Genomic DNA, 23,173 nt, shown 5'->3' on the forward strand with positions numbered 1-23,173 from the left:
GGTAACTCCTTTTCTTATGGCTAGTTAAGGCAAATACTTCCATTTTAAGGTTCTGAGTTGTGAATGTACCTGAACTATATTAGTGCTAAATTTGGGTTCAGCTGTATTTCCTTAGACGCATGAATCTGAATTTTTTGCAATTGGTAAGAACTTATTATATTCAATACAAGGAAAATTGTTAAATCTTTAGGGTGGTAGAAATTAAGGATGATTCCCTAGGAAGTCTTAAAATATACGGATGTAATATGTTGAGGAATGTAGGGAACTAATTAGTCTCTTCTTCCTCAGTCCTTAGGGGTCTCCCATCCACAAGTCGTTTCCAACGAGTATCAAAGTAACGTTTAAGCTTCCATGGCTAATGACACTAAACTTGTGTCTTCAAAACTTGATCGAGAATAAATGATCGAGCAATCCGGACCTACTAACTAAAATTATGGATTTAAATTTCCAACATACTGAGTTTTGATAAATCAACTTAATGAGATTTGTCAAGTTAGTTTAAAACAGAATGTAATTCCAACAGGAGCCATAGGTCTGGCCTCTCTAGATTCACCAAATTTAGAGTTTCCTTGCTTCGATGGCACTGACGATATTTCATGAATCTATCATTATAACAAATGTTTTAGGTGGATGAGACTCTCGATGAAGAAAAATCTAACCTTGCATCTTATTGTATATTCAATGCAAGTTAGGTCAGTTGAGTGAATTTATTTCTTATCAAGTACCTATAGACTTGCTCATATAGGAATCGTACAAGTAATAAATCATAATAACTATATTTTATAATAATAAGTGAACTTTTTTTTCGCTCTTTTGGATGGAGAACAATTAAGTAAACTTAAATGCACAAACCAGACTCAAATTTGTTGGTACGGTGAATATACATTCAATATATGTATATATATATATATATTTATATATACTTAAGGTGCTAGATATATGTGTCTTGTTTGGGAGAAGATAGATGTAGTATTTAACCAATATGAGGAAAAGGAGTGTGTTTCACAAATCCATGGTGATCAACCCAGACACGGACCCTATCACAACGAAAATCCATGGTTACCATCATTCCTTCCTTCACAATCACAGAACTTTAGGGTTTTCTCTCATAATGATTGCTGCTGCAACTTCTCCTTTCATCCCAACCAATTCTGGCCACGAACTTTTCCCGCTTTCTGTTCTTAAAAAACATGCATAATTAGTAATCTAATTATATCTTAATATTAAAAATATCCAAGACTTTATATATATATATATATATGTATTTACATACTGCTTACCAGGGCAAACATCATCCATTATCTTTGAGTATATATGAGAACGTATGAATAGAAAATGAAAAATGTAAAAGGGAAAGCCTCCTCGTGGTCTAATCTTATGTAAGTATATACATATATATATGTGTATATTATATCAGATTATATTTGACTTTGATAAGAGGAAGTAGATAATGTTAATGAATGTTAATTTGAATGGCCATGGCCACCAAATTTGAAGCTCTGAAGTTGGTGGCTTGGCCGTTGAATTAAGGATATAATGAGATTAAATGAAGAAAATTGAAAACCTTAATTTCAACTCTTCCAGTTGTCAAAGGTTATATAAATTTTAAAAGGGCAAGTTTCTGTCATCCATATTATAATAAGTATTTCTTCTTTTTCTAATACTTAGAATATACTTTGATACTTTATTAATTATTATAAATAGATTTATCACCTAATTAATTTCATTTAATCTTAAATAAATAAAAGTCAAAGTATAATTTGCACTATTTTAACATTGTCGCTACATTGAAGTTACTCGTAAAAAAATAGCTTTTAGTATTTTCCTCTCTCTGTGTTAATATCTTATGTACTTTACCCTTCTAAAATCTGTATGGTTCAATTTGGAATTTTAGTTAAAATTGAAAAATTCGATCAAAATTAGTTATATGGTATAACCAAACAAATATCAACACAATATTTTTTAAATTTCAAAAATTAAAAATTAAAAAAATATATATATCCTTTTTAAAAAATAATAGTCTGTACTTTATCCTTCTAAAAAGACTTCAAAAAAAAAAAAACAAGAAAAGCATAATGATTATTAGATATTAGAGGCAAAATAGTAGAAGATATGATTGAGAAGCCACTTCGATGCTAATCGAGTGATGGGTAGCAAATGTAACATGATGAGTTTACTTCAAAATCATGTTGGGAAATGAAAAATCTTTGAGGATCTTCAGGATAATCTAATGATCTGCAAGTTGTGACTATGAAGTTTGTGGAATACTACCAGTTAAATTCTAAAGATTAAGTGAAGGGATTTGCTGTTTAAATTCACTGCTAACATTGCAATAGGCAATAACATCAGATATAATATATATATATATATATATATGCAGCAATTTAGATCTGAAATAAACTCTATAAGACACAAGCCAATTTAAAATTCTTCATATTAACTGAGACATATAGGTAGAATTGGGTTGGTTGCATAATGGGAACTTAAAGCCACAAGAAGTCAATAAATAGCAACAAGAACAGAGGATAAAAAAAAATCAAGAACCTCTAAATGTCAAACCATAGCTAAATCAATCCTTTTCTTTCATCTTTTTCTTTCTATTGAACATGGATGAGCAACCGTACGTATGCAGCTAGCAGTCTATGGTGATCTAAAACAAAAATAATTAAATAAATACATCAACAAAGGAGACTTGTATAAACACACACACATATATATATATATATATAGACACACACGTGCACGTATGTCATTCAAAGAAGCCGGCTTTGTGCAACTATTCAAATACAAAACTTGAAAACCAAGCCTCCTCAGTTCTATATATACCTTCCTATGCTCCCAGCAAAAACATCACTTCTTACCTATATCATCAAATCCAAAACAAGGCAAAGAGCTTTCTTCACTAAGGAAACATGTCATCTGAATGTTCAGGTATATATGGCACCTTAACCAAACAATTCAATATATTCCTTCCTTTTTTCTAAAGTCATTATATATTATGAAAAAGTTATCCATACACTACTGTAGATCCTTGTGTTAAAAACATTTGAGTTATATACAAGTATATACATATATAAACCACTATGTATATATATATATATATATATATATATATATGCTTTTGCACATTCCTCCATGTAGAACGATGAGAATACTCTTACCCAAAATTGGAGTTCCAACAAATTTATGAATTACTATAGTTAAATCATATTATAAAAATATCTAACTCCTAATAGATGTCCATACTTATCAATATGAGGTTCCATCTTTTTAACACTTGTCATCTTACTTCATATAAAACATGTACTCAACATACTAGAGAATTGATTCTCATATATTCTTACCTAACACTATTAAGATGAGTTATCTAAGAAATATAAGTTACTATACGGAAATAATCATATATTATATTACTTGCAGGCAAAAACTCATGGCCAGAGCTTGTTGGGAAAAGTGGCCACGAGGCAGAGGCTATAATTGAGAGTGAGAATCCAAAAGTGAATGCCATCGTGATCTTGGATGGCAGTCCGGTGACTGCAGACTTTCGGTGTGATAGGGTTTTCGTTCGAGTTGATAAAAACGGAGTGGTCGTTAAAGTTCCTAGTATCGGCTAACCGAAACCTATTATTATCATTATATAAGTACAGTACTTCCATATAATATCATATAATAATAATAACAATAATGTATACATTAATTATTACAGTGATTATGATCACGTTGAATAAATGTAATATTGGTCGGTCCGTGAACCGACTTTACTTGTAATGAAATTTCTTAAAATAACACGTAATAGTTATCTAGTACTTTACGTACACGCAAGCAATGGGCCAATATGTAACTACTTATTCTATTAGTAACATAACTAACATACAATAAAATTTTTAATAATTTATAACTATTTTTATGGTACATGCACCAATTAGTTATATACCACCTTTTATATTTATAGGTAGTAGATGCATTGTAGTTTCCACTCACAAAGAATATTTTATTTTTTAACCTAAACACTGCCAATATATTACAGTTCCTATTTTTGTAAAGCATTTATTATAAAATTTTCATATTAATTTTTTTTTTTTAACGAGAAATCAAATGTTACAAAATTCATGTGTAATAGAAATCAAATTTCCATTTTTTTTTGAAAAAAAAATATATATAATTCAGACGGAATTTAAAAGATGGGTTTGAAATTCTACAAGTACCTTCAGTGTCTAAATACCTCCACCAAGCTGTTTTGAATTCGATCTGTGTTGCTCATGATTAGTTGATCAACCATTGTATCGCGCTTCTTCCTCATTTGCATGTCATCACAATCAAATTACCCAAGCAACATCTTCATCAGAAAAGAAGTTTAAGCCTCAATTTCAGTTATCTTCAATAATAGTACATGAAAGATTGATTTACAAGAACTTGTTTCTGGGTGTAGTAACAGACCAGTGATAACAAAAGCAGGCAAATAAGGAAACTGTGACTAAATCAAATTCCGTCCAAATGGAAGCCTTGAACTTAAACTATTCATTTTAGCATCTCTCAAAAATCTTGTAAAGCTTTTCCAAAGAAGCCACCTGCAAAATGTGAGAATCATTAACACCTCTTGCCCTAGGGATAGAAGGGGAATCCTACCTATTCATCAAATTTAAATAAACCAATATCTTCTTAGACACTTTGTCACTGGCAAATCAATTTTCTAAACCTCTCTTATCAGTTATTAAGTTGCAGAATAAGTGAATGAAAAGATGTATAATGTATAACAAACTGGCTTAGATAATCTAGATAAGGTTGTAATTCCTATTACAGTTGAAGTATCTGGCAATTGATGAAAAACTTAAATTGAGGAGCTTTATAACTCTCGTAGAAACGTTTCTAAACAACTGATAGGGGGATAGCTTATTTATTAATAAACCTATAGCCTATAAGCTATTGAATAACATTTGAGCTTTACATCTTATAAGCTCTTATCTTTTCATGCTAAGCATTCACTGAAAGATAGATTAGACTACATGACTTCTATAGAAACAGAAGTTAAAACTGCTTAACAGGAAGGGTAGATGAACAATAGCTACCGACTTCCTACCTGGACAAAAGTTCCATTTGTAGCCATTGCAGTTGGTGGTTTTAAAAAAAGTCTCATGGATGGAACCAGCACATGTTGAATTGACCATTCCCGCTGGGCCCATGCAGTCTCTGCCTCTGACAGTAGCTCATGCTCAATATCATCCTTAATTTCAATAGCATCCCCTTGAAAGTTCCAAAAGTATATGAAAAATTATAGAATTTTGCAATGAAAAATTTGGAACATCATGTGACTGAAGGAAAACGCTAATGACTGGTTAAATAAAAAGGAAAAACTCTTGACACAAATTGAACCTCTTTTTAACACACAAAAATATCATTTTCCAGACTGGTAATCTGAATCATAGAGATGAAGATCTCATTGCAAAATATTCCAAGCAATTGACCTCTTTTAAATGCTAATGATGCAATTCTAGCCTTAGAATAAAATCCACAGTCCACTCTGTATACTCTACATTATTGCAGCCCACAACTAACCTAGCTAGTTTTTTTATTGAGAAAACCCTTATTGCTGTGTCATGCATCATTTTGGGGGAATTTTGATCCATTTCTCTCTTTATCAAAGTAGTAATTTTTAAAGCAGAGACTAATTTGAAGGAGGAAATCAAATCTAAGGCATCGAAAGTTTGGTAAAAAGAAAATCCAAAACAAAAACTAAAAAGACGTTCATTATGGTGCTTGGAAAAAAAAAGCATAAAAAAAATTGTATATGAATTGTAAACAGGTCAAAGAACTCTAAAGTATCGTGTTCATCATGATTAGATGCAATAACTTATAAACAAAGGAGCTACAACTGACTAAACACAGTTCAGAAAACTGGTTAGAAACTGAAGGAACAGGTATATCAGAAATGCAAAGCTACTAAGGACTGTTACCAGCATTATCCATATTGCTATGTTGAAGCTGGAACTTCAAAATAATAATAAACAGTGAATTCAAAAAAAAAGAACCACAATATAAGAAACAGAAAAGGACAATTCATCTTACAAAAATTCCAAATAAGAAGTCAATAAAATTTAGCAGCAAATGTACCTGTATCGTTAGAGGAATTTCTCCTGTCTAGAGAATTGCTGACAGATTTTCTCTTCCGGTAAAATTCCAAACCATCACCTGAAGGATCAGGCATTAGAGGAGGATGCATGGCATAAAAATTTCCCAGTGCAGCTGCAATTGCTTGAAAGCAATTTTTTTCGTTCTCCCAATCAACCTACAACAATCAGCAGAAATAATGCCTAAAACGGGATATTCTGCTAGTCAAGACATTGATGCTTAGACACATCAAATTGATACTGCAACCACAAATACATGATAATAATTATCAGATATGATAATCTGATCATTCTTAGGTAAAGAGAATTAATTGTCATTATTCTTCTCTCGAACTTATATAGTGAAGAAACATGACAAGTATTGATAAATTCTGATTCAGGGAAAATGTGCAATAATGAGACATGACAAAATCATTGAAATGGGTAAGTTGCTCACTATCATTACCACAAATAGAAACAATTTCAATAAAATCCAATGTTTCTTGAGCTGTCAATGATGGTTAGGAAAAAACTTTTAGCTTACTTTTAAGCTAAGCTTTGTATTCATACAAACAATCTCGTAATTTCTTAACTTCCAAATACAGGTCTATTTTGTGCTAAATACTCAACCGAAATAGTTATCACAAATGCAGCAACCATCTAGAGATATTTTAGCAAATAGCTTGACTAGTATATTAAAACCGAATACGAATTTGCTATGCTTTCACAAATTTGATATAATATGTAGTTGAGTAGATTATATGATGAATTCTAACCAAGAATAGCATTAAAACTAACTTGTTAAGGATAGAGTATAAGTAGAAGATATTTAGATAACAAAACAGAAAAAGAGAGACAAAATGAAATTAGGAGCATGGTGATGAAAACTCAAGAAGAGCATTTAGAGTTTGGTAGATTAGAAAGAACCAGACATATTAGGAAAACAAACAGATAAAAAGGAATAAAACTCTAACAAAATAAATTCTTAATTCATCATTGCCTATCTTCTACTGTTCTTTTCTCAGCAGCCTTATATAGCACTAGTTACAACTATTAAGGAAAAGACTAAAATAATAAAATAGGAAGTCAAAATTTCTAATTCCTAATAAACGTAAAAACTCCCTTCATAAGCTAAATAAATTGAAGATACTATATAATAATTAAGAAAATTCATCAATATTAAATTATTCAAAATGAGGATCTTGTTCTACATCGTTAGGATTTCAAATCAATTATCATAATCAGTCTTATGGCAGCTGCAAATTGATGAGTGTAATTTGTCCTTGCAAATAGGAAGTCAAAGATCTTATAAGGCTAAGGGGGTTAGCAAATGGAGACTAAATGGAAGCAAAGTAGCTTGATTTCAGACCACATTGCTGATACTACAAGGCCTGGGCAATCAAAGATCTAATTTAGCCAATAGTTGCTGGGTATGGTTTTACTATTTTCTTCTTTTTCTTCCAAGCGATGGTTGAAACCTCTAAATCATTTTTTCTGAAGTAATCAGCCTTTGATTTTTTTAATCCGAAAATTTGATGCTAAATCATGACTTTGATAAGAATTGCCATAGGGCATAATATCTGAGTTAGTGGTTGTCTACCTACCTAGTGCTTAGGGGTTAAATCTAACTATTGCACTTATTGTTTCTTAGTGGATGTTTGAGATTGCTTATTTTCTTTTAATAAGTAGCTTTAAGGACTTTACTCAAATATTTACATTTGGTAACATAAAAAGTAGGATAATTATTAGGTGCTTAAGAATGACTTTAAGAAGGTAAAAAGTCTGCACCTCATTCCTTATTTTTTAAATTTTTTTTATCTAACAAATTTGCTTAGCTACTTACTCAATATCCACTTAAAATCAACAATATACATACAATAACATTAATTACAAAATAAAAATATTTTCAATGAATAATTTTATTGTCTTTTACGAAAATAAAGTCTGTCTACTTTTAAATAAGAATTATATCTGCTTAGAGTCACTTAAAGGTGCCCTACTGTTTTAAGCACATTTCTTTAAGCAATCTCAAGCATTCTCTCAGACTTTAATTGAGTAACTCGATATCACATTAAATCTACTGAGAAATTCTCTCTAAATATAGCCCCATTCGTTATGAAAGAAATTAAACCTAGTCTAGTTTGAGTATTTAGGCTCTAAGGTAATCCTAGATTAGTTACAGTTAGAAACTCTAATAGAAAATTAAAGAGAGTTTAAACAATAAATAAATTTTTGAACTAGTGGAATCTTAATGTTACTCACACAAATCTAATCTATTTATAGAACCTAAGTAATTAAACCTCCTGTGTGTCATGATTTTTTCCCTGCTTGTTTTTGTTTTTTACTTCTTTTCATTCAGCATGCAGATATCTTATCCTCCTTATATTCTCTCTCTCACCCTGAATAAATCGTTTTTTTCTTTAATAAGATATTACTTTTTTCTGAAATAGAAAAAAAATGTGTGCATGTGCATGTGTATGTATATTTGTGTGAATGTGTGTGTCTACGCATGTATATATTCATTTGTCCAGAGTAAATGACTGTCCAAAACCTACATCATTGCCCAAACACAACATGAACTCAGGAACCCGATCCATATCAGGAGCATATTGATCAAGAATGACAGGCAGCCGCAACAATTGCCCATTTCCGTCAATATAAATTTGGAAATACTCTTCTAGCATCTCAGCCTTTTCCTTGAGAAGTTCTGTATTCATCTAAAAAAAAGTGGGGTTTAGTAACAGAAGTGACAGAAAGCAGCTAACTAACACATACTTGCTGCAAAACTGCACTAAAAGAAACCCATTGTGTGCTCAAAGACAGCTTTGCTTTAAGCCACCAATAGACAAATATGTATATCAACAAATAAAAAGTTGTGATTGTTAGGCATTTTGAGCTTTGAAAGAATCACTCAAATTTTGTAAAATTTTGTTAGCAAGCTCTTGTTGTGGAGTTATTTCTTATAAACAACCTAATGAAAAATCTCAAAATTAAGAAAGTTCTGTTGGAGCAAGTTCATAGTAGTTCCAGTCATCACTAGTCGGTAACGCGAAAGTGTTTTCTCCGAAGACCACCAAAGGCATGCAATTGTGTAAAGAACCAAGACAAAATATTAAAAAAGAGAAAAATAAAGTAATAAAGCAATCTAAAGAATACAAGTTACCTCAGCAATTTTCTCTTTTAAGTCATCATTCTCATTGTTTCCTGGATCTAAATCCTCCTCTTTCAGGGCTAACTGTATCAGTTCTTGGACAGGAGCTGGATCACTTAGTTGTATAGCATTGAAATGATTGAAGCGCCTGAGAACCTGTTGATACATAAGCTCTTTGCTGCATAAATGCACAGAGAAAGAAATTTTAACAATGTAACTAGTCATATGAGCAAGGGAAGATAACTAGATGTTGCTAGGTTAGGACTCTCCCCTCCATCTCTTCTATATTACCATTCACTAGGCAAAGGTGGTCTTAAAGAAAGAGACTAGCTCAAAATATATGCTTTCTGATTTTTGAAGAAAGCACTTTAAACCACTACTGATTATTTATTTGTGACCTCAAGATAATTTGATCATATGTGTCTTATATAAGCGTAGAACTCTGTTAAAAACAGTCGCAGAAGTATTACCTTAAGTTTACCACATTAGCAAGATATAGATGGGTGTTATACTGAAGTAGTGCAAAAACATCGTCTGCCATTCCAACATACGTACACTGTCTTACAATGTCCAGCAGACCTAGAGAATATATATCATAAAAAGCAGTCATTAGATCTGCCTAAGGAATGGCCTAATTGAGACCATAAATTCCTTTGTGAAGTTACCAGAATGATAATTTCTATCAATATCATCTATAAGTTCCTGAATACTACTAAGATCTGCAGTTTCTTTCGGATTTCTTCTTTGTCTAATGGAAGACCTGCGTAAATATATTTCCCATAAAACAAACTCAGTGAAATTCAAAAGTTGCAGTCGGTAAAAGGTAAATCATCTCATCATAAATAAATAACAAGCACTAAAAGCTCAAACAATTTCTAAATACATAAGAAGCAAGGAAATATCTAAAGAAGTTCCTTCCAAATTATTTATATAAAATACAATGAGCATAATTAAACTGTGATTCTACCTTACAGCATTTAAACTGGAAGTCCTTCCAAGGTGATTAGTAGCTTTGGTTTGCAAGTAGGCATTCAACCTACCAGCTGGATCTGATGAATCCGTTCTTACCATTTTATGTACTGGGACTTTCTGAGATTTCAGTCCTATTGAAAGAAAACCACAAGAGATATTCAATAAGCTAAACAATGAAACATACACAGACACACACACACACACACACACACACACATGTATATATAACTAATAGATATAATGTGGAGAAGACGACAACCAGAAGAAGCTTTTCCAGATACCAAAGGATTTAGATGTGAATCCTTCCTTACAGTGGAAAGAGCAGTTGAAGAGGGTTCCACAACCTGTCACATCAATAGAACATACAGGCCAACGTCAAGAGCATCGGTCATGAGTTCATGCCTTGTCTTAAGAAAGGATGGAGATAGAGATAGAGATAGAGATAGAGATAGAGATAGAGATAGAGATAGAGATAGAGAAGAGAAGAGGAGGAAACAAGACTTTGAGTAGAGAAATTCTGAATTCAAATTTCTGTGGTTACTCTTTGCCACCAATTACACTATTTATACTAGTACCCCATATTCAGTTACAACTGAAAGGAACAGAAAAGAAAATTACCAAAAACCCCATTACAATTTCTAGTTCCCCATCTTGTCTAAGTTACCATTTTGCGTTTTTCCTTTGGTACTTTTCAGTAGTTTCCTTACAGCCAATAATTTCACTGTTGCACATGGAAAGAAGCATCTAAACCACAGATATATTTCCCACTAGAACTCCATACGTGGTCAGAATAGAATTGGGGCGCGGAGGGAGAAAAAGTTAACATTTTATACAGTAAGTTACAACCAACAACAAAATAGGTCGATATCAAGAACCTTTTGAGATGGCTATCAAAAAATTAATAGACAGCTCCTATAACTTCTCTCAAGTTATATTCCAAATCAAAGTCCACATAGAGCTGATAGATTTGGTCACAGAAAGAAAGACTCAACTCTGCATTTTGGTAGGAAAAAAAATTGGTTTAACTACATAGAAAACTGTCAGTGTTAAAGCAGAGCTTTTATCATCTGAGTTAGGCAAGCATTTTCTTGAAAGAGTGGTGCCTAGGACTGTGTTTCTGTCATTAGATAAGTGGAAACCCTAGTACGCTATCATCTTTTTATCTTTTATCTTCTAAAATATGCTTCCCCATCAAAATGGAAAACAAATTTGGAAGTAAATGATATAGGGAGTGATAGAATAATTTGCAAATTTAGGGAGCAATCCAAAGGTCAAGAGGATTTCCCTCTTGAATAAATCAGAAATTTACTAATAAAATCTTATCTCTCAGTGAATTAAATGGATATTTATAAACCCTACTAATTTACTCCTATTAGTTGTGCAGAAAAGTAAGATACTAAATGAAACTATTTCAGCACTAAAAGATATTTATGTCTTCAGCTAATTAGAAACTACTACGGGATTAAGAATAAGCTTATTATTAATATGTAAAGAGATCATATGTTAAATGCCGCAACTAAATACAACTAAATAATTCTCATAAACTTCAGTTATAGACATAGAAAAACACAAAGTTATATACAGCTTCTTAAGTTGTGACTAATACTAAATGGACCATATATACTGTGGGAGAATGTAGAATAATGTGATGCAAGTTTGTTGAATAATACACCATTATATATACACAACCTTAATTGTGGAAAAGGAAACCCTAAAAAAATAAAGAGGCTATTTTTTTTAAATAAAAAATATAACGTGTATATTAACAATGTACCAAAACGGAGGTAACACCCATTTAACAAAGACTTACAAATGAGTTAAAATATTAATAACATTCTCAAAATCCACATCTCTAATGATGTCATGATCTAACAAAATATAACTAAACTAATGTATCCATTTATTCTTTAATCTATTTAAGCCACGTTCTTTACCCTCAAAATCTCTAACATTTTTCTCTTTCTAAATAATCCAAAAAACAGCCGATGGAATTAAATTAGCTATATTTCTTTTAAAACTCAAACCTTCCCATGCCCATATCTCATCACAAACCAAGCCCGCAACAACCCAATTTACCCCCAGCAAACGGTAAATCATGCATCATAGGCTGTGTGCAATGGGACACCATAATAGAAGGTGATTACAAGATTCCCCTGCATTCAGACACAAATGGCAATGATTCACTATTATTAGTCCCCTCGCTCTAAGTTTGTCCAGAGCAAGAACTTTCCCCCAACATGTCTCCCAAGCGAAAAAGCTACACGTGGGGGAACCATCGTTTTCCATATTTGTTTCCATGGAAAATTCTGAAACCTAGCACCAGCCCTCTCAACCAGAAACTTGTACTATGAACGGAAAGTGAAACATTCTTTCTTCTCCAACCGCCAGCAGATCTGATCAAGTGAATTGTTGACTTGTTGGGACGCCAAAAACTTTAGCATGTCTTCATAATCACACGCCTCCCAGTCATTTAAATTTCTTGACACATTAATTGACCATACAATGTTATCATTGGTCAACTAGAAAGCCTGATCAAGCAACATACTTCTTGCTTTAGCTATGCCGTAAATTCTCGGATATCGTCTCATGAGACAGCCTTCGCCAGTCCAGTCATTGTGCCAAAAACTGATTTTATCTCCTCTCCCCAGTTTCCACCTAATGCACCCTCTGAACCGTGGCCATTGAGCCATTATCTTGTTCCATAGACCACATCCATGAGAAGAAGAATGTCTATTAGCCCCACTGTCCAGCCTTAACCTGCCCCACCGGGAATCCACAATTTTTTGCCATAATCTTCTCTCCTCACTCCAATACCTCCAAAGCCATTTACCATGAAGCGCTTCATTCATTTTCACCAGTGATCTAAGTCCTAAGCCTCCATGCAGTAGCGGATTTTTGATAGTCTCCCAATTTGTCAAGTGAAATTTACACTTCCCATCCTCATCTCCCCCAAAGAAACTGACATTGAATAACTTCCAGAATAAAGAGACTAATTAAATCAGCCTATTATAGGAAAAAAACTGTCTTTACAAGTAGGAAACAAATAATATAATTAATTAGACTTTCCAACACATGCAATTTAAGGAGGATATAACAAGTATTGCTTGGTTCAAGATAAAAAGAAATGAAGTGTCAAAAATGACTTTGTGAGATCTAGATGTAGGCTGAGCAAATCATCCCATACTATCAGTGTCAAACTTAGCTCTAACCACCCTATAAATTATTCATCTCCTTCATGGATTTCCACAGTCATTTCTCTTGTAAGGCTTTATTAATCTTAATCATCAACTTGATACCAAGACCGCCTTATTTGAACGGTTCCTTGACTTACTTCCATGCGACAAGATGAAAGGTAGTTCTATCCCACAACTCCTCATAGGGTGCATATCAGTCTTCAAGAACCTGTGGTTCATCTCAAGCCAAATAATCCATAGACCAGCAAAGATTGCAACTCGCCACAGGGGTTTTGCTTCCTTCCTCATACCTGCTCCATGAGCTCTCGTCACTCTTATTTCTTCTTATATTACATATATATATTATGTATGTTATATATTAAAAAATCACAAGCATGTGATACCCATTTATCAATGGTTTGATGCAGTAATTATTTTATTTTTAAATTTCAATGTAGTAGTTCTGTACAATTCAGTCCACTTCGGTCCAGACTGAAAATTTCCGGTACCATCTGGTCTTTGGTCTGGAAATTTGTCATTACTCCGATTTGATTAGGTCTGTCATGATCTGATTCTAGACCATTACTCACCCCTACCACCAACTCTAATGTAAAAATTCTAAACCTTTGACTGATTGTTGATTTCAGATATAAGCATGCTCAAACACCTTATTTTACATAAACCAACAATGCGACAACTTAAGAGATGCTATAAAGACGAAATACTACCACTAATAGTCTACAGGAAAATAAGGACAAAGCTATCCGTAGATTTTAGGAGAAAAAATAATTTTATTTCTCATTTTTTAAATTGTAACACCTAGGTATTTATAAAATACTTAAACTACTAATTAAGAAATAACTATTTTACTAGAATTCTAATTATATAAGATTACTATTCTAATAAAATTCTAATTACATAATACTAACTAATAAGTAAAATACTTAAATAATAAATTATACTATTCAACACCCCCCTCAAGTTGGTGCAGGGATACCTCTCATGCCCAACTTGTAGATCAGATTCTGAAAAGTCATCCTGCAATTTACCAGTATCAATTTTCTTCCTTATTCGAAAATTTTGATTGTACTAGATTTGTTACACCCATAGTTGATAAAAAGTTAAATTGAAACAATACACTTCAGAGACTAAATCTTCTCATTTGAAAAAGCTCTAACTGTTGGTGTGCCAGGTGTTTCACTTTTCTTAACTAAATTTTCTTGAACTCTCGTAAGTCCACCATTCTTTCTCTCACTACCTCTAGTTGGCTTTTCATGCAACTTTCAACAAGTTTCTCTTGTGTGTTTTGACTTGTCATAATAGTCACACCCCCGTAGATCCTTAAATTGTTCAGACTGAGCAATTAATCCAATTTTCGCAACTGGTGCTATGTAAAGCATGACATTCCTTCTACTTTTTCTTACTGGACATAAGAATAAGTTTGTTCTAATGAGGGAAAATAATTCTTACCAAGTACCTGGATCCGTATTTGATTATATTCGGTGTTTAAACCAGCTAAGAAATCATAAATTCGCTCTTTTTTATCAATTTCTGAAATTTGACTGCATCTGTAGGATAATTTGTTTGAAGGTTTTGATAGTAATCTAATTCTTACCATAAACCACCCAATTCAAAAAAATATTGTAAAATAATCATTTCTCCTTATTTTGTGCCATGAATTTTATTGCAGAGTTCATAAACTTGGGCATCATTACCCACTTATGAATATATAAGAGATGTTACATTCCATATTTTTGCTGCAGTATCGAATAATAAATACGTTCGTGCAATATGTGGTTGCATGGATTTGATTAGCCAAGACATTACCAAAAAATTTTCAGAGTCTCATATGTTATATTTCAAATCACCTATTTTTGGTATTTTTATATCACCTGTAATGTACTCCTACAATTTTCTAACTTTAATAAACAATAAATAACATTTTGACCAAACAAGATAACGAGTTTCATCAAGTTTTACGGGACTAATTTCCAATGAAGGGTTATTCGAATAAGAATCCATTACTTTTTTTACTTTTGTTATTTTAGAGTGCTAAAGATAAGAAAAAAATACCCAATAATAAAAATAAACCTCATAATTTGCACCAAAAATAGCCAAAAAGGACAGAAAATACTAAAATTAGATTTGTCTGTCTCAACTCAGCTTGGCTTGGAAAACAGCTCAACTCGGTTAAAACTCGGCTCGACTTGGTGCAGGCGGCTCGGCTTAGGCTGAAATCAGCTCAGCTCAACGGCTCAAATCGGCTCAATGCAGCTGGCCAGAAAAACTCCCCGCGCACAACTCTGCGTGCAGCGAAGGGGATAGCTTGTGCCTAGTAGAAGACTAGTAGGTCGTGGCCAGAGGCTTTGTACGATCGGAGTGAAGCAGATCGCGCATCTCTGCGCGCAGAGGAAGAAGAAACCAGAGGTTGTCGCGCGGCTCTACATGCGGCTGAAGAAGAAGGAAACCTCACCCTGCGCGGCTCTGCGCGCAGCTGAAGAGGGAACTGGGTTGCGCCTCTGCGCATGGCTAAATAAGGAAACCTCGGTGCCGTGCACGGCTCTGCGTGCGGTTGAAGAGGGAATTAGGTCGCGCATCTCTATGCGTGGCTGAAGAAGAAGAAAATTGAGAGCGTCTTCGCATCTCTGCGTGTAGTGGAAGAAGGAACTAGGTCGCACGGCTCTGCGCACGGTGGAGGAAGAAGCCGGCTCACCCTTTTCGCATCTCTACGCATGGTGGAGGAAGAAACCGGCTTGCCCTTTGCGCGACTCTGCGCACAGGATCCAACCACCTTCTCCCTTCCTCTGATCTTTCCCCTCTTCCCCCTGATCTGGCTCTCTTTCTCCTCAGCTTCCTTTTGTTGTTTTAGGGTTTTAAAGAAATCCTAAAAGTAAAACTCCAAAATACCCTTATTCCGCTTTGATAACATGTAGATTTTAGGAGAAAAAATAATTTTATTTCTCATCTTTTAGGTTGTAATACCTGAATATTTATAAAATTTTTAAGCTACTAATTAGGAAATAACCATTCTATTATAATCTTGATTATATAAAATTACTATTCTAATATAATTCTAATTACATAATACCAACTAATAATTAAAATATTTAGATAATAAATTATACTACTCAATACTATCTAATTGCAGAAACCATCAGTTCAGTATATAAATATATGAGCAACAATATCCATAAGCAATCAACTAGATCATCAGCTAAAGTAAATATTTTTTTCTAATCCGAATTTAGAAGTCAAATTTTTTTAAGGAAACACCACCAACTAAATCCAATGAGTTATGCATGTCAAAGTGCATGAGATTGTAAAAAATTACCCCACCTTAAACACATATTTTTTTTTGAAATAAAAGTGAAGTACCAAGGGGGTATTGCCCATATACAAAATAGTTAAAAATCTATCAATTAGTCGATGAGCGCACTCATATCATCAAGATCTTTAATATCATGACCCAACAAGATAGATCCAAAAGTGTATATCCATCTATTTCTAATATTAGTAAAGTTAGTCTCAACCCCCTCGAAAGCTCTAACATTTCTTTTTTTCCAAATCACCCAAAAAATAATAAGCGGTACAAGAAATAAATGTCTCTCTTTTTCTTTACACAAATCCTCCCAAGCCCAAAGTTCATTACTTACACTACTCGCCATAACTCAATCCACCCCAATAAGCCTCAAAACAGAAGACCATATGCCGTAAGTAACAGGGCAACCCAATAACAAGTGGTAACAGGTCTCCTCATCGGATTTGCATAAGAAGCACCTGTTAATCAGCATATTCCCTCTTCTTCTAAGTATGTCAATTGTTAAAATCCTCTCTTTAGCTGCTTCCCAAGCAAAAAAATCCGATTCTTGGTGGTGCTTTAGATTTCCATATTCGTATAAAGGGGGCTGTATGGATGTTGCTGTTCTCTCTCTTAGTAGTAAATTGATAATATGATTTAACAGAGAAGCCGCTCTTATGGTCTAACTTCCATATTCTTTTATCCTTGTTCTTAGCAATTTTAATATTAGAAAAATATTAAGAGAATAAAAAGAAAAATAGGAATAAATTAGTATGACTATGGCCTCAAACATGGTTCAACAGTACCTCAAACCATTAAATTAGGGAACACGATTAAGTTTGAGTAAATTCAACCAAATCAATGCAAAGCTAAATTATATGTTATGGGAAAAATAGGCATTCTTCTTATGTTGTCTATTTATCTATTCAAGAGCAGGTGTAAGAAATACCTTATGGCATGGATCAGGAACAGAGATATAGTTTGAAGAAATAAAGAGTAAGTTTCATTGTGTCACTACCAAATTTGGAAAATGTACCTGCTCTTGGAATGTCCTCGTCTCATTTGAGTTTCTCAATTTTGATTCTATCCTTGCCTGTATCTTCTCAATAATAACTTCCTGATTTAAAAGGCTTACCTGCACAAGGATTTATGTTTCCTTCTCTGATTTAGGTAACAAAGAATCATAAAAATTTAAGTTGGGAGAAAAATATATAGCAGTTGTGTCAATGTATAAAAAAAAATTACCAAGAGATTAAGGGTGAATCTGTCAAATCAAAAACGAAATACCAAACCAAATTAAATCGATACAATTTCGGTAACTTCAGTTTAGTCATTTGGTAGAAAAATGAAAAATAGGTAACAAATTTCAGCAACCCTACTAGATTTTGCGATATCTAATCCCCCTTCCTAAGAAATAGATATACCTCCCAGTTACTAAAATGATGCCTAGTATCCCCACCCCTGCTAAACCAAAAAAAAGTCCAACATTATCTTCCACATCTTTTTTTATAGAAAAAAAGTATAGCATTAATCAGCACCAAAAGGGAGCAAACTATATACAAAAATATTAACGAATCCCAGAATCCCTACCTGGGTTGATTATAAGCTTGATTTCTAATTGTGTTACGCATTTCTGAACCTTTTTATAGAAGGTTCCAGAAGAATGTCTTATTCTTCGCACTTGTAACTATTTCATTCTCAACTGAATAACACTTCTTTTTCTATCAAAAGAATCATCAGCTTGGCATACTTCTTTTACATTATGTATCAGTATAAATGTGAAGGGAATTTTTGAATTTTAAAGGCTTTTAGTCGCTTCAGTTAAGAAATTTAGTATATAATGGCAAACAAGAACTTTCCATTTGCATTTATGAATTTTTTAAAAATAATATCATAAAAATACCTCTTTCTTTGTCGGGTGCACGTTAACATCAACATGATCAGATGGCAACTTGATTGACATATAAATGAAAGGTTTTGATGCTTTGGGTAAGGTTGCAGCATAAACAATTTCAATAGCTCTCTTCAGGGCAGTGCATTCGACCAATCTGTCTGTTGTAAATGAAAAGGAGCATCAGAAAAGCAAAAGCCAAAACAGTTTTATGAGAATTTAAATATCAGATACATACATATTCTGGTAATAGAACACCACGAAAAGAATTGTTCCTACAGACAAGACTGTAATACATCAAAAACCATACCCATTAAAACAACCCAGATAAAGAAGACACTGTGTAAAACTTGATATTAGGATCAAGAAACAGGTTCTCCTTAATCCGATGAGTCATCTGGAGAGGTTGGAGGTTGCATCTCATGGTGGATCAACAGGAGAGATCAAACATTGTGTGTAAAGAGTTTGAGGAACTTCTTTCAAGGAGGAAACCAGTTGGAAAAGAAAGTCCAGAACTAAATTGGCAAAAGGACGGTGATGCTAACACCAATTTGTTCCATAGGCTGGCCAATGCGAGAAGACACAGGAGATCTATTAAAGAAATGAAACTCGTTGATAGCAGGGTGGTTAGGGACTGTTCAGTTGAGAATGAGGTCACTGGTTATTATAGGAGATTATATGAGGAGGAAAATTCAATCATCCTTTTCTTGAGAGGTTAGACTAGAACCCTATTGTTGGTTCTAGAGATAGACAGTTAAAGACCTTTCAAAAAGATATCAAAAGGGCCATTTGACACATGAGGGTTGATTAAGTACTAGGTCCCTATGGATTTTCCATCACTTCCTTAGAAAATGCTGGGATTTGATGACAGGAGATTTCTTCCAGGCATTCCAAGATTCTTGTTTGAACAGTAACATGGGTATTAGAATCAATTCTAACTTTATCACTCGTATCCCGACCAATGATCAACCTATTACAGTTATTGATCATCATCCCATTTTTCTAATGACATACGTGTACAGAATTATCACTAAAGTCCTACCTCTGCATATTGAGAGGTGTACAGAAAATGCGTGTACAAATTTTCTTTAGCCTTGAGTGGATAAGGATCTTAAAGATTATTCGGTTAACTAGAAAGTGTGTTACTAGTCAAGAAAGGATGGCATTATTGGCATAAGGAGTCTTCATCGCAAATAATCCTTTTTTTTCTTGTAAAGATTGGTACAGGACTCTTATGTCCAAGAACCTTGTTTTGGTGGCTAAATGACTATTGTGCTTCTCTTTGGAGCCTTCTTTTTAGTGGCACAGGGGATAATGCGATGGTCTCTTTTGTGGAGGATATCTTATCCTCCCACTTTCATTTTAAAATATTTTTTCTCTATAATAGTATTTCTTATTTTATATATTTATTAAAGAAAAGTGTTGATAGGTTGGACAAAAGAAAAAATTACATTTTGGGACAAGACATTTATATGCAAGAAAGCATTTTGCAATGAGTACAAGCACACAGCACTCAAGAAAACTGAAAAGAAGATTTCCATAAGCCAGTTTTTGTTTCCAAAGGGATATAAAGAAAGTATATACCATTGATAAAAAGCACCAATGTTGTTTTCTTGGCCACATAGTTAGAATTGGATACGAAACCATCCATCTCAAATATGGAACTAGAGGGATCATCATCTGAAATTTCTATCTCGATCAAATTGTGAGCAACTGAAACCCCATAAACACTTCTAATGGAATCAAGCCTTGATGATGTCGCAACAGAATAAACATCTGCTCTGGCAGCTCCATGCTGATCATAGAATAAACAGGCATTATCTAGGCGAGAAATGTTAAGCATGCAAACAACACATCTTACTATAGTGGTGGTAAAATTGCATTGATCAAGAGACTGACCTTTCTACAAGAGAAGCTCACATCTTTGTGATGAATTGCAAAGCGGCTCAGCAAGTCCACTATTTTTGAATAGTCATCACCGGAATTCACTAGTGTCTTCCTCCGAGCAATCATGTTATAGAACAAGTTCTCCACCTGAAAAAACCCACCTATTCATGAAAAAGATTCAAGAATACAGATACAAAAAGCATATGCCACTATCCCTTCGATCCCAATTTGTCGAACATTCTAATCACCAGCTCAGCGCATCAGAACCAATTTTTCTTTTTTCTTTTTTCTTTTTTTCAGAAAAAAAAAAAAAAGCCCTCAAGCTTTGGACAATCTAGCATTTGCATCAAATAAGTAAAGCTGAATCATCTCAAATGATACAATATGAAAGTCCACTGAAATTGCATCCAGACACTTGAAAAACAAGAGGTAAAAACTGAAGCTACTCCAGGTTTAATAATGATATGCCTTTTCTTGATTCAATTAATCAATTGGACTTATTAGTTTTCTCAATCTCATTCATTACCTAAAAGTTAGCTGCTCAAGTAGCACATTATTTGTAGCCTATCAAAACCTTAAGGTAATCTTTGGTTCCTTTCTAGTAACTATATTCTGCTTCAAGGTGTGTGTATGGATAGCTTAAACAAGGAAAACAACATTGCAATCATAAGTTCAAACACTATTACCCAAATTAAAGAAGTTAGAGAGGAACGGAATTAAGAAAGAAGTGAAGAAGCCATGAGAGAAAATCATTTTACCATTATCTGGTGGAATGTTCTTCATAGCCTATTGTTAGTAGGCATTAAAAGCTCAAAGTATCTTGCAACCGCCTTTAAAAAAAAAGCTCAAAGTATCATTTGCTTCAATGTTATATTTCTTTCCTAGCAAATCTCTAGGAATTACATTTCCACCCCAAGGACACAAGGTGCGAATGTGGGTTGCTCGAACATGAAAATTGGTGTTTTACATACATAAAGAATATTATAAAAACATTAAGGATGGGATTTGGAAAATGGAATAGAAACAGAACCAAACAGGCCATGAGAGAAAAATCAAGGAAAACCACGTGACTGTTCATACCATTATCTGGGTTCCTTTAACAGCAGCACATGCTTTGGGTTCATGCTCCATCAGACCATCTCTGTAAGACACCCTGAAAAGTAAGCTCCAACATTCAATCGCTAAATTTTAACACCCAGTAAGGTTGAGAGTAAACTCAAGGAATAAAAAAAATGCTTCAACTGTATATCACAAGTATCCATAATTCCATTTCCTCCAAAAATATCTAAATCTCTTAAGTATAATCGATGAGTAAATATTTGTCCTTAATTGCCTAAACTTTGATATTGGAACGAGAAGAATAAGAGACCTGTAACCATGCATCTGCCCTTGCGTGATGGTGGTTACCGTTACATGACCAACGTATGTCATACTTGCCAAGGCCTCTCCTCGAAAACCCATAGATTTAATAGAAAATAGATCCTCGTATTTAGACAACTTCGACGTCGTGTGCCTCTCACACAGTATCGGCAAGTCTTCGTACTAATCAGAATAACAAAAATACCAATGCCGGTCAAACAACTGAAAACCCTATACATTATCTTTTTGCACGTTAACCAAGAAATAACAGAAACGGGACCTTCAGACTCTCTCAATTTTCCGTCCCTGTTTGGTAGCAATAACGTTCAAAATTAAATATAAACAAACAGGAAGAAGAAGAAGAAGAAGAAGACGCAACATACTCCAATGCCGTGGCCCTCATCCGATACTTGAATTAGTTCGAGTCCAAAAATAAATATAAACAAACAGGAAGAAGAAGAAGCAACAAACTCGAATGCCGCGGCCATTACCTGATACTTCAATGAGCTCGAGTCCAAAAATAAATATAAACAAACAGGAAGAAGAAGAATAAGCAACGTACTCGAATGCCGTGGCCATCATCTGATACTTGAATGAGTTTGAGACCACCGTCCTTCACGACGACATTGATGGAAGTGGAATCGGCATCCAAACTGTTCTCCACAAGCTCCTTCACGGCCGAAAATGGCCGCTGAATCACCTCACCAGCCGCGATTCGATTGACCACGGACTCGTCTAGGCGATGGATTTTTGGTGGCTCCTTCTGCAAAACTGGATTCGACTCTTCTTCTCTCTCTGTCTCCATATGAAAGTTTTAGCGAAACTGATTCGTAGCATTTTCAGATTTTATAGAGGGAAGTAGAGTGAGCCCGCGCTCAATTGAAATGCCCCAAACTTTTATCTTATTTACAAAAAAGCCCCTAAACAAGTTCCGATAATTACGTTTCTACCCCTAAAATTCATTGTATTATGTGGAAATTATTTTATTTTTTGAAATTGGATAAAAATAACTTATTTTGTAGATTATTGTACATTTTAACATTTTTTTTATTTATTTTATGCAATAAATAATTGAAGAAAAATATAATTAATATATTTTATATTTTTATATTTAAGCATAGTGTTAAATGTTAATGAGTATACTCTTTGACATGCAATAAATTAAATGAGTAATTTACTTGCCCATAATTTATTGATACAAGCACTTTAAAAAAAAATTATTTTGATATATTTCAAAAATTATGATTTATTAATCGATGTCAATTATAATCTACTAATTTAATTATATTATTATTAAATAATTAATTATTTAATTTAATGATTATGTATATAATATTA

The 23,173-nt window shown here is 33.5% G+C and overlaps 2 protein-coding genes across 8 annotated transcripts; one reads left to right on the forward strand and one right to left on the reverse strand.

Annotated features, from left to right (window-relative positions):
• Positions 1 to 643: 643 nt before the first annotated feature.
• MLH1 (MUTL-homolog 1) lies at positions 644 to 22,663 on the reverse strand. Of its 7 annotated transcripts, XR_015818065.1 has the most exons (19): positions 22,398 to 22,663; positions 21,846 to 22,018; positions 21,557 to 21,629; positions 20,489 to 20,623; positions 20,174 to 20,384; positions 18,602 to 18,750; positions 17,735 to 17,833; positions 10,487 to 10,571; positions 10,223 to 10,358; positions 9,921 to 10,015; positions 9,726 to 9,834; positions 9,268 to 9,433; positions 8,660 to 8,821; positions 6,109 to 6,283; positions 5,078 to 5,241; positions 4,438 to 4,568; positions 4,206 to 4,336; positions 1,281 to 2,650; positions 644 to 1,175 (listed from the first exon to the last, which is right to left on the reverse strand). XR_015818065.1 is itself a non-coding variant. In XM_022042627.2 (16 exons), exons 1-16 carry the CDS (start codon positions 22,638 to 22,640, stop codon positions 4,524 to 4,526), a joined length of 2,220 nt encoding a protein of 739 aa, XP_021898319.1. In that variant the 5' UTR covers positions 22,641 to 22,663; the 3' UTR covers positions 4,338 to 4,523. The 7 variants fall into 7 exon arrangements, 2 of the variants coding, with proteins under 2 accessions (XP_021898319.1, XP_088072795.1); XR_015818068.1 differs by lacking the exon at positions 8,660 to 8,821; XR_015818066.1 differs by lacking the exon at positions 1,281 to 2,650.
• LOC148268584 (Serine protease inhibitor, potato inhibitor I-type family protein) lies at positions 2,792 to 3,806 on the forward strand. Its single transcript, XM_088216670.1, has 2 exons — positions 2,792 to 2,931; positions 3,421 to 3,806. The coding sequence occupies exons 1-2, from the start codon at positions 2,913 to 2,915 to the stop codon at positions 3,612 to 3,614; spliced, it is 213 nt and encodes a 70-aa protein (XP_088072796.1). The 5' UTR covers positions 2,792 to 2,912; the 3' UTR covers positions 3,615 to 3,806.
• Positions 22,664 to 23,173: the final 510 nt, after the last annotated feature.

The sequence above is a fragment of the Carica papaya genome, chromosome 3, assembly GCF_054855325.1.
Source record: "Carica papaya isolate Zhongbai chromosome 3, ASM5485532v1, whole genome shotgun sequence".
In the NCBI taxonomy this organism is placed as follows: Eukaryota; Viridiplantae; Streptophyta; class Magnoliopsida; order Brassicales; family Caricaceae; genus Carica; species Carica papaya.